Source organism: Salvelinus namaycush, chromosome 16, assembly GCF_016432855.1.
Source record: "Salvelinus namaycush isolate Seneca chromosome 16, SaNama_1.0, whole genome shotgun sequence".
Taxonomy (NCBI): Eukaryota; Metazoa; Chordata; class Actinopteri; order Salmoniformes; family Salmonidae; genus Salvelinus; species Salvelinus namaycush.
In genome coordinates this window covers 49,243,913-49,264,949 of record NC_052322.1, presented here as the reverse complement: position 1 = coordinate 49,264,949, position 21,037 = coordinate 49,243,913, and the positions used below count along the sequence as shown (strand labels likewise).

The 21,037-nt window shown below is 45.3% G+C and overlaps 1 protein-coding gene across 1 annotated transcript in view; it reads right to left on the bottom strand.

Moving 5' to 3' along the window:
• Positions 1-21,037, bottom strand: part of LOC120061723 (laminin subunit alpha-5-like) — a gene marked incomplete at its 3' end in the record, with an annotated part of 112,241 nt that overhangs the window by 8,362 nt on the left and 82,842 nt on the right. The window contains exons 7-11 of the mRNA XM_039011620.1: positions 12,896-13,011; positions 5,936-6,054; positions 5,090-5,180; positions 4,261-4,395; positions 1,786-1,926 (exon numbers count right to left, since the gene is read on the bottom strand). Of these exons, the coding sequence (XP_038867548.1) occupies positions 1,786-1,926; positions 4,261-4,395; positions 5,090-5,180; positions 5,936-6,054; positions 12,896-13,011 (602 nt within the window). The remainder of the gene's footprint in view (positions 1-1,785; positions 1,927-4,260; positions 4,396-5,089; positions 5,181-5,935; positions 6,055-12,895; positions 13,012-21,037) is intronic.

Here is a 21,037-nt window from a genome sequence, read left to right as displayed (position 1 = left end):
GAATCTGTAACGTCTGTGGTCCTGTGTCAGTTGTCTGGAGAGAGACAGACAGTATTATGGAATCTGTAACGTCTGTGGTCCTGTCCTCAGCCTTCAAACAGTGTTTTTTGTAGCCAGTCTTTGGCAGACAGACAATGACGTTGGCACAGTGGTCACAATGTGTTGGCTGAGACTCACGTTGGCAGAGGGGGTAGTGATGTGTGTGTGTGTGTGTGTGTGTGTGTGTGTGTGTGTGTGTGTGTGTGTGTGTGTGTGTGTGTGTGTGTGTGTGTGTGTGTGTGTGTGTGTGTGTGTGTGTGTGTGTGTGTGTGTGTGTGTATACTCACGTTGGCAAAGGGGATAGTTGAAGTAGCCTGGGGTACACTGGTCACATGAATAACCCTGAAAGCCTTGGCGACACAGGCACTGCCCCGTCAGAAGGTCACACCTACCATCCTGGCATCCCGGACCAGAGCACTGACAGGCTGGGAGAGGACACACACACACACACACACTGGGATTACACAAACATAGGGATTACACACAATGAACAAGTGTGTGTTTGTGAGTGCATATGGGAGTGGGGGGTAATCTGTGTGTGTGTGAGGGGTAGTGGTTGTGTATGTGTGTGAGGGGTGGGGTGGGGGTTGTGTGTGTGTGTGTGTGTGTGTGTGTGTGTGTGTGTGTGTGTGTGTGTGTGTGTGTGTGTGTGTGTGTGTGTGTGTGTGTGTGTGTGTGTGTGTGTGTGAGGGGTGGGGGTTGTGGGTGTGTGTGAGTGAGTGAGTGAGTGAGTGAGTGAGTGAGTGAGTGAGTGAGTGAGTGAGTGAGTGAGGTGGGTGTTGTGTGTGCAACTGTAAATCAACCCTAACTACCCAGAGAAAACTGTAAAACAAGCCTAACTCAGTCAAGATGCTCTCGACGGTGTCACCGCCTGGTATAGAGGTCGTGGATGGCAGGAAGCTAGGCCCCGGTGATGTACTGGACCGTACGCAGTCAGTCAAGATGCTCTCGACGGTGTCACCGCCTGGTATAGAGGTTGTGGATGGCAGGAAGCTAGGCCCCGGTGATGTACTGGACCGTACGCAGTCAGTCAAGATGCTCTCGACGGTGTCACCGCCTGGTATAGAGGTCGTGGATGGCAGGAAGCTAGGCCCCGGGGATGTACTGGACCGTACGCAGTCAGTCAAGATGCTCTCGACGGTGTCACCGCCTGGTATAGAGGTCGTGGATGGCAGGAAGCTAGGCCCCGGTGATGTACTGGACCGTACGCAGTCAGTCAAGATGCTCTCGACGGTGTCACCACCTGGTATAGAGGTCGTGGATGGCAGGAAGCTAGGCCCCGGTGATGTACTGGACCGTATGCAGTCAGTCAAGATGCTCTCGACGGTGTCACCGCCTGGTATAGAGGTTGTGGATGGCAGGAAGCTAGGCCCCGGTGATGTACTGGACCGTACGCAGTCAGTCAAGATGCTCTCGACGGTGTCACCACCTGGTATAGAGGTCGTGGATGGCAGGAAGCTAGGCCCCGGTGATGTACTGGACCGTATGCAGTCAGTCAAGATGCTCTCGACGGTGTCACCGCCTGGTATAGAGGTTGTGGATGGCAGGAAGCTAGGCCCCGGTGATGTACTGGACCGTACGCAGTCAGTCAAGATGCTCTCGACGGTGTCACCGCCTGGTATAGAGGTTGTGGATGGCAGGAAGCTAGGCCCCGGTGATGTACTGGACCGTACGCAGTCAGTCAAGATGCTCTCGACGGTGAAGCTGTCTGTCTGGTATGACTAGTAGACATATGACTTGACTTACTCTGGCAGTTGAGTCCGTAGTGCCCTGGTGCACAGCTGTCACAGTGGTCCCCAGTGAAACCGGGTTTACAGATACAGGCACGGGTACGCGGATCTGTACGGCAGGAGTTTCCCTCCGTACCTGCAGCACTGCACTCACAGTCTACACAGAGACACACAGAGATAGTCAGGGTTAGACGTTGAACATTAAACTCAGTCGATACGCGCGCGAGCGCACAGACACACACACACATACACACACAACAGATACAGAGATAAGAGACAAGAATTTATATCACATACTGTAGCCAGGTTAGACTTGACATTGTTTTGTTCTGCGACACGTAGCCTAGTGGTTCGAGGGGGGGGGCAGGGTAGCCTAGTGGTTAGAGGGGGGGCAGGGTAGCCTAGTGGTTCGAGGGGGGGGGCAGGGTAGCCTAGTGGTTAGAGGGGGGGCAGGGTAGCCTAGTGGTTCGAGGGGGGGGGCAGGGTAGCCTAGTGGTTAGAGGGGGGGCAGGGTAGCCTAGTGGTTCGAGGGGGGGGGCAGGGTAGCCTAGTGGTTCGAGGGGGGGGCAGGGTAGCCTAGTGGTTAGAGGGGGGGGGCAGGGTAGCCTAGTGGTTAGAGGGGGGGGCAGGGTAGCCTAGTGGTTAGAGGGGGGGGGCAGGGTAGCCTAGTGGTTAGAGGGGGGGGGGCAGGGTAGCCTAGTGGTTCGAGGGGGGGGCAGGGTAGCCTAGTGGTTAGAGGGGGGGGCAGGGTAGCCTAGTGGTTCGAGGGGGGGGCAGGGTAGCCTAGTGGTTCGAGGGGGGGGCAGGGTAGCCTAGTGGTTAGAGGGGGGGGGCAGGGTAGCCTAGTGGTTAGAGGGGGGGGCAGGGTAGCCTAGTGGTTAGAGGGGGGGGCAGGGTAGCCTAGTGGTTAGAGGGGGGGGCAGGGTAGCCTAGTGGTTAGAGGGGGGGGCAGGGTAGCCTAGTGGTTAGAGGGGGGGGCAGGGTAGCCTAGTGGTTAGAGGGGGGGGCAGGGTAGCCTAGTGGTTAGAGGGGGGGGCAGGGTAGCCTAGTGGTTAGAGGGGGGGGGCAGGGTAGCCTAGTGGTTAGAGGGGGGGGCAGGTAGCCTAGTGGTTCGAGCATTGGACTAGAAACCGAAAGGTTGCTAGATCGAATCCCCCGGAGCTGACAAGGTAAAAATCTGTCGTTCTGCCCCTGAACAAGGCAGTTAACCCACTGTTCCTAGGCCGTCATTTGTAAATAAGAATTTGTTCTCAACTTACTTGCTTAATTAAAATAAAAGGTTAAATAAAAATAAATAAATGATAATAATCCCATTCCATTAAAGGAGAGAATGCTGGGAGATCGTAAGAATAGAGAATAATGGTATAATGACATCCATGCCTGTCTGCAGAATGTATTACTGTTTCAAATAAATGACAAATAAAACATATTTAAAAGACCTTACTGATTATTTCTCCGGCAGGTTTAACCTCTCTGTTGGTGTTGTTGTTGAGGTAGGTTGCTACGGCTGACAGAAACACACATTAAACAAGTTATAGCAGGTTTAACCTCTCTGTTGGTGTTGTTGTTGAGGTAGGTCGCTACGGCTGACAGAAACACACATTAAACAAGTTATAGCAGGTTTAACCTCTCTGTTGGTGTTGTTGTTGAGGTAGGTTGCTACGGCTGACAGAAACACACATTAAACAAGTTATAGCAGGTTTAACCTCTCGGTTGGTGTTGTTGTTGAGGTAGGTTGCTACGGCTGACAGAAACACACATTAAACAAGTTATAGCAGGTTTAACCTCTCGGTTGGTGTTGTTGTTGAGGTAGGTTGCTACGGCTGACAGAAACACACATTAAACAAGTTATAGCAGGTTTAACCTCTCGGTTGGTGTTGTTGTTGAGGTAGGTTGCTACGGCTGACAGAAACACACATTAAACAAGTTATAGCAGGTTTAACCTCTCGGTTGGTGTTGTTGTTGAGGTAGGTTGCTACGGCTGACAGAAACACACATTAAACAAGTTATAGCAGGTTTAACCTCTCTGTTGGTGTTGTTGTTGAGGTAGGTTGCTACGGCTGACAGAAACACACATTAAACAAGTTATAGCAGGTTTAACCTCTCGGTTGGTGTTGTTGTTGAGGTAGGTTGCTACGGCTGACAGAAACACACATTAAACAAGTTATAGCAGAGAGAGAGAGTTCTTATCGATCCTGGGCTACTGGAAAGTTGTAGGATCTGTTTCCCGGATATAGATTAAGCCTAGTCCTGAACTAGAAAAGCTATTTCAATAGACATTATCTCATTGTGGATGATTTCTACTCCAAGTCTAGGTGTAATCTGTGTCCGTGCAGGAAAACTGTCCTTAGTGGCTAGGTCCAGTTTATGTCCCTACAACTCTGTACCTAAAGACCATTTTATGAGGACCATAAAAACGATGCCTGTTGTAGATACTTACGGTAACTTCAGAGAGCTTAAAAAAAATGATGCTCTCAACTACAGTACTTACGGTAGCAGTCTGGGAAGTTAATGTATCCCTCAGCACAGGAGTCACAGTTCTCTCCGGTGTAGTTGGGTTTACAGTAACAACGACCCGTCAGATCCTCACAGGTACCATCGGTGAACTCTGACTGGCACACACAGGCTGCAAAGAGGAGGAGGAGGAGGAGGAGGAGGATGGAGGAGGAGTAGAAGGAGGAGGAGAAGGAGAAGGAGGAGAAGGAAGAGGAGGAGGAGGAGGAGGAAGAGAAGGAGGAGGAGAAAGAGGAGAAGGAGGATGGTGAAGGAGGAGGAGAAGGAAGAGGAGAAGGAAGAGGAGGAGGAGGAGAAGGAGAAGGAAAAGGAGGAGGAGAAGTAAGAGGAGGAGGAGAAGGAGGAGGAGAAGGAGGAGGAGGAGAAGTAAGAGGAGGAGGAGGAGGATGGAGGAGGAGAAGGAGAAGGAGGAGGAGAAGGAGAAGGAAGAGGAAGAGGAGGAGGAGAAGGAGGAGAAGGAAGAGGAGGAGAAGGAGGAGAAGGAGGAGGAGAAGGAAGAGGAGAAGGGAGAGGAGGAGGAGGAGGAGGAAAAGGAAGGAGGAGAAGGAGGAGGAGGAAGAGGAGGAGGAGAAGGAGGAGGAGGAGGAGAAGGAGGAGGAGGTGGAGGAGGAGGAGGAGGAGGAGGAGGAGGAGGAGGAGGAGAATGAGGAAGACAATGACCTATATCATTCTGCTGTCATGTGACAAATATAACTATCAGGAAGATGTAACAATTCAGCTACAATGCCACAAGGGAAAAATAAAATATGATCTTTCAAATAGACCAATCAATATGTATTTTTGTCTGAATATAAACTGTCACTCACGGGAGCAGGCCAATGGGGAGTCCAGAGGATGGTCAGGTGATCTGTAGTAGGTGAGGATACAGCGCTCACAGTTGACACCAGCGGTGTGATGCTAGGAGAGGGAAACAAGGAAGAATGAGTCACCAACACAGGATTACAATGAGTCAATGACACACAACACAGGATTACAATGAATCAGTGACACACAACGCAGGATTACAATGAATCAATGACACACAACACAGGATTACAATGAGTCAATGACATACAACACAGGATTACAATGAGTCAATGACATACAACACAGGATTACAATGAGTCAATGACATACAACACAGGATTACAATGAGTCAATGACATACAACACAGGATTACAATGAGTCAATGACATACAACACAGGATTACAATGAGTCAATGACATACAACACAGGATTACAATGAATCAATGACACACAACACAGGATTACAATGAATCAATGACACACAACACAGGATTACAATGAATCAATGACACACAACACAGGATTACAATGAATCAATGACACACAACACAGGATTACAATGAATCAATGACACACAACACAGGATTACAATGAATCAATGACACACAACACAGGAATACAATGAATCAATGACACACAACACATGACAACACTCAGTACGGCAACGTAGGACACAGTGCAGGTGAAATTAAACTGGTGTAATGGAATAGGGAGGGTATAAAAAAATAAAAGTTGATTGATTAATGAATTAATATATCGATCGATTAAACAAATGTAATTTCACTTTTATACGCCATGTCTTTTAGCTTCTGTAATCATCTCCTACTATAAGGAGTGGGTGTTTATAAAGGCCAGTGGTAATACCTGACACTCCATGCAGACTCCACCGCCTCTGTACTGTCCCTGGACGTTGACGCTAGCTCTCCTCTGGTCGACCTCGGGGTCGTAGTAACAGACAAACGAATGGCGGTTACAGTTACACGCTGAAAGAAATAGGAACAGAAAAGATTCAAACATCTGTTAGTACACTACAATCCTACAAGATAAATCAATAATTTATTACAATTTGAGATTGATCAAGATCAATAATTAACTTAAAAAATTAGAGATTGATCAAGATTTTAAAAAATTGAGATTGATCAAGATCAATACAAAACTTAAAAAAATTGAGATTGATCAAGATCAATAAATAACTTATAAAATAAGAGATTGATCAAGATCAATAAATAACTTAAAAAAATAGAGATTGATCAAGATGAATAATTAACTTATAAAATGAGAGATTGATCAAGATCAATGAAGAATTATCAGAACTACTAAATCAGAACTATGTCTAAACTACAGTGAAACAAACAGGCAAGAAACACTGACACACATTACAAGGAAAACATCAATGTTTTGGTTACTCTAGGATCAGGTCACCGTAAGAATGACCTGTGTATCAATATAGACATAAAGTCACAGACGACGACACAAACGCAGAGAACATGCTGACATAACAGAGCAATTCTCCACCTGGGGGGCACAGCTCTGGCAGAGCTCAGCACAGGCTGCCAGTGTCCAGCACAGGCTGCCAGAGCTCAGCACAGACTGCCAGAGCCCAGCACAGGCTGCCAGAGCCCAGCACAGACTTCCAGAGCTCAGCACAGACTGCCAGAGCTCAGCACAGACTGCCAGAGCTCAGCACAGACTTCCAGAGCTCAGCACAGACTGCCAGAGCCCAGCACAGACTGCCAGAGCTCAGCACAGACTGCCAGAGCTCAGCACAGACTGCCAGAGCCCAGCACAGGCTGCCAGAGCCCAGCACAGACTTCCAGAGCCCAGCACAGGCTGCCAGTGTCCAGCACAGGCTGCCAGAGCTCAGCACAGACTGCCAGAGCCCAGCACAGGCTGCCAGAGCCCAGCACAGACTGCCAGAGCCCAGCACAGACTGCCAGAGCTCAGCACAGACTGCCAGAGCCCAGCACAGGCTGCCAGAGCCCAGCACAGACTGCCAGAGCCCAGCACAGACTGCCAGAGCCCAGCACAGGCTGCCACAGTCCAGCACAGGCTGCCAGAGCTCAGCAGAGAGAGGGATGAAAGGAGGCGAGAAGAAAAAATAAAAAAGCCAAACAAAGAAAGAAAAGAGAGAGAAAGAGGAGAGAAAATAGAGACAGAGAAGAGACAGAGGAGAGTTAGAAAGAAGAGAGAGAGAGAAAGAGCGAGAGAGAGAGAGAAAGAGGAGAGAGGACACAGATAGAGAAGAGAGAGGAGAGAGAGAAAGAGAGAGAGAGAAAGAGGAGAGAAAGAGGAGAGAGAGAGGGAGAGAGAGAGAGAGAGAGAGAGAGGGGAGAGAGAGAGGAGAGAGAGAATAGAGAGAAAGAGAACACTACAGTGAGCAAGAGAAGAACAATATCTAACTGATCAGAATGTACAGAGACAGAAAAAAGAAAGATCTATAGACATACTGTATCTCTGAAATATCTCTGGCAGACATCTTTTGTCCTAGACCTAAAGAGATATCTCTGGCAGACATCTTTTGTCCTAGACCTAAAGAAATATCTCTGTCAGACATTCTTTGTCCTAGACCTAAAGAAATATCTCTGGCAGACATCCTTTGTCCTAGACCTAAAGAAATATCTCTGGCAGACATCCTTTGTCCTAGACCTAAAGAAATATCTCTGGCAGACATCTTTTGTCCTAGACCTAAAGAGATATCTCTCAAATATCTATAGACGTGTTATGTGTTTTAAAGCCTGAGGTAGCCGTCTGGTCTGACAGGTGTTTAGCCCACACTATAGAAGATGAGAGACATAGTAGAACGTATGGTGATAAACAAATAAATAATATAGAAGAAGGTCTCGTCTCATCCCAACCAAAACTATCATTTCCACAGCAGCTAGAACTAATTAATGACATGTCTTGTCAAAGCCTTTTCTCTTCAACACACTCTTCAAAGGAGAAGAGGAGGGACAAGGCTTTAAAAAAAATTACAGCTCAAGTTTCTCAGTACCTCCACAGTTTCTCAGTGCATCCACAGTTTCTCAGTGCCTCCACAGTTTCTCAGTGCATCCACAGTTTCTCAGTGCCTCCACAGTTTCTCAGTACCTCCACAGTTTCTCAGTGCCTCCACTGTTTCTCAGTACCTCCACAGTTTCTCAGTACCTCCACAGTTTCTCAGTGCCTCCACTGTTTCTCAGTACCTCCACTGTTTCTCGGTGCCGCCACAGTTTCTCAGTACCTCCACTGTTTCTCAGTACCTCCACTGTTTCTCAGTGCCTCCACAGTTTCTCAGTACCTCCACTGTTTCTCAGTGCCTCCACTGTTTCTCAATACCTCCACCGTTTCTCAGTACCTCCACTGTTTCTCAGTGCCTCCACAGTTTCTCAGTAGCTCCACAGTTTCTCAGTACCTCCACTGTTTCTCAGTACCTCCACTGTTTCTCAGTACCTCCACAGTTTCTCAGTACCTCCACAGTTTATCGGTGCCTCCACAGTTTCTCAGTATCTCCACTGTTTCTCAGTGCCTCCACAGTTTCTCAGTACCTCCACAGTTTCTCAGTACCTCCACAGTTTATCGGTGCCTCCACAGTTTCTCAGTATCTCCACTGTTTCTCAGTGCCTCCACAGTTTCTCAGTACCTCCACTGTTTCTTAGTACCTCCACTGTTTCTCGGTGCCGCCACAGTTTCTCAGTACCTCCACTGTTTCTCAGTACCTCCACTGTTTCTCAGTGCCTCCACTGTTTCTCAATACCTCCACCGTTTCTCAGTACCTCCACTGTTTCTCAGTGCCTCCACAGTTTCTCAGTATCTCCACAGTTTCTCAGTGCCTCCACAGTTTCTCAGTGCCTCCACAGTTTCTCAGTGCCTCCACTGTTTCTCAGTGCCTCCACAGTTTCTCAGTACCTCCACAGTTTCTCAGTGCCTCCACTGTTTCTCAGTACCTCCACTGTTTCTCAGTACCTCCACTGTTTCTCAGTACCTCCACAATTTCTCAGTACCTCCACTGTTTCTCAGTATCTCCACAGTTTCTCAGTACCTCCACAGTTTCTCAGTACCTCCACAGTTTCTCAGTACCTCCACAGTTTCTCAGTACCTCCACAGAGAAACAAGACAGAGAAATGTTAATGTTCTCAGCAGGGTTTGGGGTCAATTCCATTTCATTTCAATCAATCCAGGAAGTAATTAAATTGATCCCATCAGTTAACTTCCTGAATGGACTGAATTTAAATGGAATTGACCTCAACCCTGGTTCTCAGGGCCTTTTGATGTTCTTGCCTCTATCCTAGTGGACCGAAGGGTTGACGTAGAACGGCCCAAATACTAAGATGAAGGAGAAATACAGATACACTCAGTATCTACATCCTTCTGGCTTTCCTCACTGCTGTTCTGCTAATAGTCAGAGCTGGAAATAAACCAGACCATACCAGACCATATAAACTGGAATGAACTATAGCGGACCATATAAACTGGATGGAACTAAACCAGACCATATAAACTGGATTGAACTAAACCAGACCATATAAACTGGATTGAACTAAACCAGACCATATCAACTAGATTGAACTAAACCAGACCATATCAACTGGATTGAACTAAACCAGACCATATAAACTGGATGGAACTAAACCAGACCATATAAACTGGATGGAACTAAACCAGACCATATAAACTGGATTGAACTAAACCAGGCCATATCAACTGGATTGAACTAAACCAGACCATATAAACTGGATTGAACTAAACCAGACCATATCAACTAGATTGAACTAAACCAGACCATATCAACTGGATTGAACTAAACCAGACCATATAACCTGTATTGAAGTATACCAGGCCATATAAACTGGATTGAACTAAACCAGACCATACCAGACCATATAAACTGGATTGAACTATACCAGACCACATAAACTGGATTGAACTAAACCAGACCATACCAGACCATATAAACTGGCTTGAACTAAACCAGACCATATAAACTGGATTGAACTAAACCAGACCATATAAACTGGATTGAACTAAACCAGACCATATAAACTGGATTGAACTAAACCAGACCATATCAACTAGATTGAACTAAACCAGACCATATCAACTGAAATGAACTAAACCAGACCATATAAACTGGCTTGAACTAAACCAGACCATATAAACTGGATTGAACTAAACCAGACCATATAAACTGGATTGAACTAAACCAGACCATATCAACTGGAATGAACTATAGCGGACCATACCAGGCCATATCAACTGGATTGAACTAAACCAGACCATATAAACTGGATTGAACTAAACCAGACCATATAACCTGTATTGAAGTATACCAGACCATAGAAACTGGATTGAACTAAACCAGACCATATAAGCTGGAATGAACTAAACCAGACCATATCAACTGGAATGAACTAAACCAGACCATATCAACTGGATTGAACTAAACCAGACCATATCAACTGAAAATAACTAAACCAGACGATATAAACTGGATTGAACTAAACTAGACCATATCAACTGGATTGAACTAAACCAGACCATATCAACTGAAAATAACTAAACCAGACCATATTAACTGGATTGAACTAAACCAGACCATATCAACTGGATTGAACTAAACCAGACCATATCAACTGAAAATAACTAAACCAGACGATATAAACTGGATTGAACCATACCAGACCATATAAACTGGTTTGAACTAAACCAGACCATATAAACTGGTTTGAACTAAACCAGACCATATCAACTGAAATGAACTAAACCAGACCATATAAACTGAAATGAACTAAACCAGACCATATAAACTGAATTGAACTAAACCAGACCATATAAACTGGATTGAACTATACCAGACGATATAAACTGGATTTAACTAAACCAGACCATATAAACTGTTGTTTTTTTTGCGGAGGAGAGAGAATAGAAGAAAAAACTATTTCAGGAACCATTAGGATGAGATTAGATTAAGGGGAAAGAGAGAGAGGCGGATATCAGACATCCCAACCTTCCAATAACCAAACACAGAAACACACACACCACTGCTTGTCTTGGCAGCTCCATTTGACCCAATCCAGATCTTAGATAAAGCTATTTTTACTGAGTCTGAGAAAAGTTGTGAGGGCTGTCAGTTCTTATCAGCCTTCAGCGACAGAGAGGTGGCAATAGCTTTAGTCATACACCTTTATCCACAACACACAGAGAGAGAGATAGAGAGAGAGAGAGAGAGAGAGAGAGAGAGAGAGAGAGAGAGAGAGAGAGAGAGAGAGAGAGAGAGAGAGAGAGAGAGAGAGAGACTTATCCACACTGATGTCAGATCAAGTGGGACTCAGATCAGATTAAGTGGGACTCAGCTCAGATCTAGTGGGACTCAGATCTAATGGGACTCAGCTCAGATCTAATTGGACTCAGATCTAGTGGGACTCAGCTCAGATCTAGTGGGACTCAGATCTAGTGGGACTCGTCTCAGATCTAGTGGGACTCAGCTCATATCTAATGGGACTCAGATCTAATGGGACTCAGATCTAATGGGACTCAGCTCAGATCTAGTGGGACTCAGATAAAGTGGGACTAGGCTCAGATCTAGTGGACTCAGATCTAGTTGGACTCAGCTCAGATCTAATGGGACTCAGATCAGATCTAATGGGACTCAGATCTAGTGGGACTCAGATCAGATCTAGTGGGACTCGTCTCAGATCTAGTGGGACTCAGCTCATATCTAATGGGACTCAGATCTAATGGGACTCAGCTCAGATCTAGTGGGACTCAGATAAAGTGGGACTAGGCTCAGATCTAGTGGACTCAGATCTAGTTGGACTCAGCTCAGATCTAATGGAACTCAGATCTAGTGGGACTGAGATCCAGTTGGACTCAGCTCAGATCTAGTGGGACTCAGATCTAGTTGGACTCAGCTCAAATCTAATGGAACTCAGATCTAGTGGGACTGAGATCCAGTTGGACTCAGCTCAGATCTAATGGGACTGAGATCCAGTTGGACTCAGCTCAAATCTAGTAGGACTCAGCTCAGATCTAGTGGGACTCAGCTCAGATCTAATGGGACTCGTCTCAGATCTAGTGGGACTCAGCTCATATCTAATGGGACTCAGATCTAATGGGACTCGGCTCAGATCTAATGAGACTTAGATCAGATCTAGTGGGACTCAGATCTAATCTAGTGGGGCTCAGCTCAAGTCTAGTGGGACTGAGCTCAGATCTAGTGGGACTCAGATCTAGTGGGACTCAGATCTAGTGGGACTCAGATCTAGTGGGACTCAGATCTAGTGGGACTCAGATCTAGTGGGACTCAGATCTAGTGGGACTCAGATCTAGTGGGACTCAGATCTCGTGGGACTCAGATCTCGTGGGACTCAGATCTCGTGGGACTCAGATCTCGTGGGACTCAGATCTCGTGGGACTCAGATCTCGTGGGACTCAGATCTCGTGGGACTCAGATCTCGTGGGACTCAGATCTAGTGGGACTCAGATCTAGTGGGACTCAGATCTCGTGGGACTCAGATCTAGTGGGACATGCTGCTTTCATCAGCTGTGTATTGAAACAATACGATTGGCTGTTGTATAAGAGTTTTTCTGCCTCTAGTCATTCCCTGACAGAGGTATTATGTTTACGATGGACAGGATAGGTGTGTGTCTGTATCCAAACACCAACAAAACAACCCCTGAGGCTGTTCTGCTTCCGTAAGAATGACAGTGATAAACTAATACCTAACAGGTACTACATTCCTTGGTTAATACCAGGGAAGGACTTCTGGAAAAGGCTTCCAACTTTTTCAGAGGGGGTTGGATGTGGACGAGGTGGTAGGGGTGGTGGGGGGAGGGAGGGAAACTCACGTTCACACTCGTTAGCCTGGTAAGTGGTCGCTGGTTTCCATGGAATCTGGTTGAATCCGGGGCAACACTGGTCACATGACGTTCCACAAGTGTTGTGTTGGCAGTCACACTGAAGCCTTTACAGAGAGGGAGGGAGAGAACGAACACACACACATGAGTATCTATCAGATCAACAAACAGGAGATCAACAACCAGGAGATCAACGACCAGGAGATCAACAAACAGGAGATCAACAACCAGGAGATCAACGACCAGGAGATCAACAACCAGGAGATCAACAAACAGGAGATCAACAACCAGGAGATCAACAACCAGGAGATCAACAACCAGGAGATCAACAAACAGGAGATCAACAACCAGGAGATCAACAACCAGGAGATCAACAAACAGGAGATCAACAACCAGGAGATCAACAACCAGGAGATCAACAACCAGGAGATCAACAACCAGGAGATCAACAACCAGGAGATCAACAACCAGGAGATCAACAAACAGGAGATCAACAAACAGGAGATCAACAACCAGGAGATCAACAAACAGGAGATCAACAACCAGGAGATCAACGACCAGGAGATCAACAAACAGGAGATCAACAACCAGGAGATCAACAAACAGGAGATCAACAACCAGGAGATCAACAAACAGGAGATCAACGACCAGGAGATCAACGACCAGGAGATCAACGACCAGGAGATCAACGACCAGGAGATCAACAACCAGGAGATCAACAACCAGGAGATCAACGACCAGGAGATCAACGACCAGGAGATCAACGACCAGGAGATCAACAACCAGGAGATCAACAACCAGGAGATCAACAACCAGGAGATCAACAACCAGGAGATCAACAACCAGGAGATCAACAACCAGGAGATCAACAAACAGGAGATCAACAACCAGGAGATCAACAACCAGGAGATCAACAACCAGGAGATCAACAACCAGGAGATCAACAAACAGGAGATCAACAACCAGGAGATCAACAACCAGGAGATCAACGACCAGGAGATCAACGACCAGGAGATCAACAACCAGGAGATCAACAACCAGGAGATCAACAACCAGGAGATCAACAAACAGGAGATCAACAACCAGGAGATCAACAAACAGGAGATCAACGACCAGGAGATCAACAACCAGGAGATCAACAACCAGGAGATCAACAACCAGGAGATCAACAACCAGGAGATCAACAAACAGGAGATCAACAACCAGGAGATCAACAACCAGGAGATCAACAACCAGGAGATCAACAAACAGGAGATCAACAACCAGGAGATCAACAAACAGGAGATCAACAACCAGGAGATCAACAAACAGGAGATCAACGACCAGGAGATCAACAACCAGGAGATCAACAACCAGGAGATCAACAACCAGGAGATCAACGACCAGGAGATCAACAAACAGGAGATTAACGACCAGGAGATCAACAACCAGGAGATCATTAAACATGGATGTCTACACAGACAAATGTTAAAACATAGACTTCCTGTATCATGCTCTCACTTCCTGTCTGTAGCTCTCTTTCTGACTGTGTGTGTGTGTGTATGTGTGTGTGTGTGTGTGTGTGTGTGTGTGTGTGTGTGTGTGTGTGTGTGTGTGTGTGTGTGTGTGTGTGTGTGTGTGTGTGTCTCCAGCTCTCTGACAGCTCTTGAGAAGGAAGGCCTATTTTTACTAACACTTCTGATCAAGTACATTGTTACCAAACAACACTAATACTTAACACGAGGCTAATACTAACACCAGGCTAATACTAACACTAGGCTAATACTAACACTAGGCTAACACTAACACTAGGCTAATAGTAACACTAGGCTAATACTAACACTAGACTAATACTAACACTAGGCTAACACTAACACGAGGCTAATAGTAACACTAGACTAATACTAACACTAGGCTAATACTAACACTAGGCTAATACTAACACTAGGCTAATACTAACACTAGGCTAATACTAACACTAGGCTAACACTAACACTAGGCTAATACTAACACGAGGCTAATACTAACACTAGGCTAATACTAACACTAGGCTAACACTAACACTAGGCTAATAGTAACACTAGGCTAATACTAACACTAGACTAATACTAACACTAGGCTAATACTAACACTAGGCTAATACTAACACTAGGCTAATACTAACACTAGGCTAACACTAACACTAGGCTAATAGTAACACTAGGCTAATACTAACACTAGACTAATACTAACACTAGGCTAATACTAACACTAGACTAATACTAACACTAGGCTAACACTAACACTAGGCTAATACTAACACGGGGCTAATACTAACACTAGACTAATACTAACACTAGGCTAATACTAACACTAGGCTAATACTAACACTAGGCTAACACTAACACTAGGCTAATAGTAACACTAGGCTAATACTAACACTAGACTAATACTAACTCTAGGCTAATACTAACACTAGGCTAATACTAACACTAGGCTAACACTAACACTAGGCTAATACTAACACTAGGCTAATACTAACACTAGGCTAATACTAACACTAGGCTAACACTAACACTAGGCTAATACTAACAAGAGGATAATACTAACACGAGGCTAATACTAACACTAGGCTAATACTAACACTAGGCTAATACTAACACAAGGCTAATACTAACACTAGGCTAATACTAACACTAAGCTAATACTAACACTAGGCTAATACTAACACTAGGCTAATGCTAACTCTAGGCTAATGCTAACACTAGGCTAATGCTAACACGAGGCTAATGCTAACACTAGGCTAATACTAACACTGGGCTAATACTAACACTAAGCTAATACTAACACTAGGCTAATACTAACACTAGGCTAATACTAACACTAGGCTAATGCTAACACTAGGCTAATACTAACACGAGGCTAATACTTGGGCTGAACCTTGAGCTCCAGTTAAAACTCCTCTTCCTCCTTCAACTTTCTTTTGTGCCAACAGAGAAAACTTAGCCCACCCGCTCAGTTATAAACCCAGAGAGAACGCAGATCTATCAGTGAAAGAGTTAATTCCTCTCCAGTCCCAGAACTTCACCCTGCTTCTCCCAGGCACATAATCCCATTTATTAACATGAACAACCTGCAGTTTACACAGTGTTGCCAAAACAGACCATTAATCTGGTCGTTCAAGGATAAAAGCATGTAGAACCATATACAGAGTTATTTCAAACATCACAGGCCAGCAGCGGGCTGGTGTAAAGACTTATAACCTTAAAATCTCTGAAGGATTGGCCCCCTTTTTCCCCCCAATTTCCTCCTAAAATGACACACCCAAATCTAACCGCCTGTAGCTCAGGCACTGAAGCAAGGATATGCATATTCTTGGTACCATTTGAAAGGAAACACTTTGAAGTGTATGGAAATGTGAAAGGAATGTAGAAGAGTATAACACAATAGATCTGGTAAAAGAAAATACAAAGAAAAAAACAACTGTTCTTTTGTATTTTTTTTAAATGTTTGAAATGCAAGAGAAAGCCATAATGTATTATTCCAGCCCAGGTGCAATTTAGACTTTGGCCACTAGATGGCATCAGTGTATGTGCAAAGTTTTAGACTGATCCAATCAACCATTACATTTCTGTTCAAAATGTTGTATCAAGATTGCCCAAATGTGCCTAATTTGCTTATTAATAACTTTTCATGTTTAAAATTGCACTCTCCTCAAACAATAGCATGGTATTATTTCACTGTAATAGCTACTGTAAATTGGACAGTGCAGTTAGATTAACAAGAATTTAAGCTTTCTGCCAACATCAGATATGTCCTGGGAAATGTTCTTGTTACTTACAACCTCATGCTAATCACATTAGCCTACGTTAGCTCAACCGTCCCGTGGAAGGGACACCGATCCCAAAGAAGTTTTAACTTTAATAAGGGTTGTAAACCAAAGGTCAGGAGGTTCGCTGATACAATATTCTGAAGACATACTCTGATTCCGATGGCTTTGGAGTGGTCAGGATGTGTTGCAAAACGCCAACGGGAAATAGAATGTTGATTTTCTAAGATATTTTTTTTTTTAGAAGCCTGTTAGATTCATTCCCATCAGGTGGAATGCAGAGCAGTGTCCATCACAGATAAAATACCACAGCGTGGTCTTTTCCTGCTTCCCTCTTTCTTTATCAGATACAAGGTACGATCCGTTTAGTTCAACTTAAAATGTACAGAGTATTTCGTCCACACGGACAGCTTGAATAACACACATCGTTACATGACTTCATCCTCTCTGTGAGGGCCTACACTTTAGGTGCTATCAGGCCGGTCTGCATTACAAGTTGTGGGTGTTGCTATTTCAGACATCTAAGGAGTGATGTCATCAAAGGGCAGCTGTTCCCTGCACTCCACAGCCTACAGTATCACCTGCCAAAGCTGTAATCATATATATATATATATATATACAGTTACCAGATCTGGAGCCTACCATTAAAGAGCTGCTCTATAAAACATAAAACACCGTATCTAGGATTAAGAATTCACCACAGTGTGTTTTTATACAGTAGGCCTTTCAGTAAGAAAGCTGTGACTCCAGAAAAGCGCGATTTGGATGAGATGACACCAGTCTTGAAAGACTAACCAAAGGGCAAAGCCTAGCTAGTCATTCTAGATCTATGCTTCACTTTATCCCTTTGTGAAACTATAGTCCTTGAGAGTTGAGAACCAAAGCTGTGTGTGTGTGTGTGTGTGTGTGTGTGTCGGCTTGTGTGTCTCAGAAAAAAAAAAGACATACCAAGCAAAGCCCATTGTACAGATCCATAGTTACACCAAAGGGCTTTAAAATAACTGTTTAAAATAAGGACGTGTGTTTAAACGACATGATGGATTTCTCATTTACACAGAGCAATTTTTCCATTAAGATAATGACTTTCTAATGAGTCACAAATGAAATCTTTCTTTCCTCTGAAGAGAAGCAAACCCTAATGCAATCTTTTCCCTGGCAAACCCCTACTAACAGAAATATGTGTGGACTGCGGCTGATAGCAGAAGTGATTCTCTAGAGGGTGGACTGCGGCTGACAGCAGAAGTGATTCTCTAGAGGGTGGACTGCGGCTGATAGCAGAAGTGATTCTCTAGAGGGTGGACTGCGGCTGATAGCAGAAGTGATTCTCTAGAGGGTGGACTGCGGCTGATAGCAGAAGTGATTCTCTAGAGGGTGGACTGCGGCTGATAGCAGAAGTGATTCTCTAGAGGGTGGACTGCGGCTGATAGCAGAAGTGATTCTCTAGAGGGTGGACTGCGGCTGACAGCAGAAGTGATTCTCTAGAGGGTGGACTGCGGCTGACAGCAGAAGTGATTCTCTAGAGGGTGGACTGCGGCTGATAGCAGAAGTGATTCTCTAGAGGGTGGACTGCGGCTGATAGCAGAAGTGATTCTCTAGAGGGTGGACTGCGGCTGACAGCAGAAGTGATTCTCTAGAGGGTGGACTGCGGCTGACAGCAGAAGTGATTCTCTAGAGGGTGGACTGCGGCTGATAGCAGAAGTGATTCTCTAGAGGGTGGACATGTTGAAAAGTAATCTTAGGCTGCGTCACGAATGACACCGTATTCCCTAGTGCCCTACTTTTAACCAGGGCCTGGTCAAAACAAGTGCACTAAATAGGGAATAGGGTGCACTAAATAGGGAATAGGGTGCCTTACACTAACAACCTCCCTCATCTCTTTAACATCTGTCTACTCTCTACAGGAATACCTATGGATCTAGTCGACTGGGCGTACTTATGGAGAAATAACACACACACACACACGCACGCACGCACGCACGCACACACACACACACAGACTGGCCACATCTGCTTGTGGCGTGTGTAATCAGGTCCGGTGGGTGTAGAAATATTTCACACCGCGCGAGTAGGAGAGGTATTCAGGCGTGACCAGGGAATAGCGAGCACTCCGACACATTGTTATAGATTCATAGTCTCCAATGGCACCCTATTCCCTATATAGTGCACTACTTTAGACCAGAGCCCTATGGCACCCTATTCCCTACATAGTGCACTACTTTAGACCAGAGCCCTATGGAACCCTATTCCCTACATAGTGCACTACTTTTGACCAGAGCCCAGTGTACTACAAAAGGGGGGTAGGGTGACATTTGAAACACATAGACTCATATTCCTATATCTGGACCGTTTACAGGGGTTGGAATGTTAAGAATGGTGACAGGCAGAGTAACAAACCATTTGTCAGTTTTAAATGTTGAAACCCCAACGTTAGGGTTAAGTGGCTTTATTAAGCTTTTTACTGTTACATAAACAGAAACGTGAAAAATCCTAACAAATTCCTGCTATCTTAAACAAACCACCTGTCGGGACTCACGGCTATGTCTGGTTCTTGTCTGATATACTGACGTACAAGCCTATCATGAACATTAGTGTGTGTGTGTGTGTGTGTGTGTGTGTGTGTGTGTGTGTGTGTGTGTGTGTGTGTGTGTGTGTGTGTGCGTGTGTGTTCCTCTTCTCTCCTTCTCTCCTTCCTCCTTCCTCTTCTCTCCTTCCTCTTTCCTCCTTCCTCCTTCCCTCCTTCCTCCTTCTCTCCTTCCTCTTCTCTCCTTCTCTCCTCCCTCCTTCCTCCTCCCTCCTCCCTCCTTCCCTCCTTCCTCCTTCCTCTTCTCTCCTTCTCTCCTCCCTCCTTCCTCCTCCCTCCTTCCTCCTCCCTCCCTCCTCCCTCCTTCCTCCTTCCTCCTTCTCTCCTTCCTCCTTCCTCTTCTCTTCTCCCTCTCACTGTTCCCTCGCTCCTTTACAGGCCATTAGCTAGATTTCCATCCGATTGGAGACAGATTTTCATGCAAAAAAAATACAAAACCCCCCCATTAAAATAACAATATGCGGATTTTCCCACCAGAGATGTTTCCATCAAATGGACTTGTTGTTGATAAAAGGCTGTAAGTGAAAACGCAATGCACATAAAAATGACTTTTTGCAGTTAAATTCCCGTGTAGTGTAACGGCAGTCTAAGTCGTCCTCCTCCTCAGACGAGGAGAGGCGAGAAGGATCTGAGGACCAATGTGCAGCGTGGTAATTTTCCATTATTTAATAAACACAAAACAAGACACTATACAAAATGACAAAACAAACTAACCGTCACAGTCCTAGCTGGTGCAGACAATACACAAAGACAGGAAACAACCACCCACAATCCCCAACACAAAACAAGCCACCTATATATGATTCTCAATCAGGGACAACGATTGACAGCTGCCTCTGATTGAGAACCATATTAGGCTGAACACAGAAACAGACGAACTAGACACACAACATAGAATTCCCACCCAGCTCACGTCCTGACCAACACTAAACAAGCAAAACACATAAGAACTCTGGTCAGGACGTTACATGTACGAATAAAAAAATACAAGTTAAATGGGTTTCCATCTCTACTGATTGTTCTGTCACAACAGAAATGTCATTATAGGGCTATAGTAAATGTGGCCACTCTGATCTCTACGTGCTCTCTAGCCAACAAGTAGAAGATACAGTCCGGGTATAGCCTACACGATGAGATTATTATGGTCAAAAGAGAGCGAGATTATTTTAATCTGTCAAATGACAGCCAAGTATTGATCATTCCACTTCATGTTGTGGGCAGCGTGCGCATAGCCTGTCTTCTCTTGAGAGCCAGGTCTGCCTACGGCGGCCTTTCTCAATAGCAAGGCAATGCTCACTGAGTCTGTACATAGTCAAAGCTTTCCTTAATTTGGGGTCAGTCACAGTGGTCAGGTATTCTGCCACTGTGTACTCTCTGTTTAGGGCCAAATAGCATTCGAGTTTGCTCCGTTTTTTTGTTAATTCTTTCCAATGTGTCAGGTAATTCTCTTTTTGTTTTCTCATGATTTGGTTGGGTCTAATTGTGTTGCTGTCCTGGGGCTCTGTGGGGTCTGTTTGTGTTTGTGAACAGAGTCCCACGACCAGCTTGCTTAAGGGTGCTCTTCTCCAGGTTCATCTCTCTGTAGGTGATGGTTTTGTTATGGAAGGTTTAGGAATCACTTCCTTTCAGGTGGTTGTAGAATCTCCTCTCTCTCGATCTCTCTCCCCCTCTCCGTCCGTCCGTCCGTCCGTCCGTCTCTGTCTCTGTCTCTGTCTCTGTCTCTGTCTCTGTCTCTGTCTCTCTCTCTCTCTCTCTCTCTCTCTCT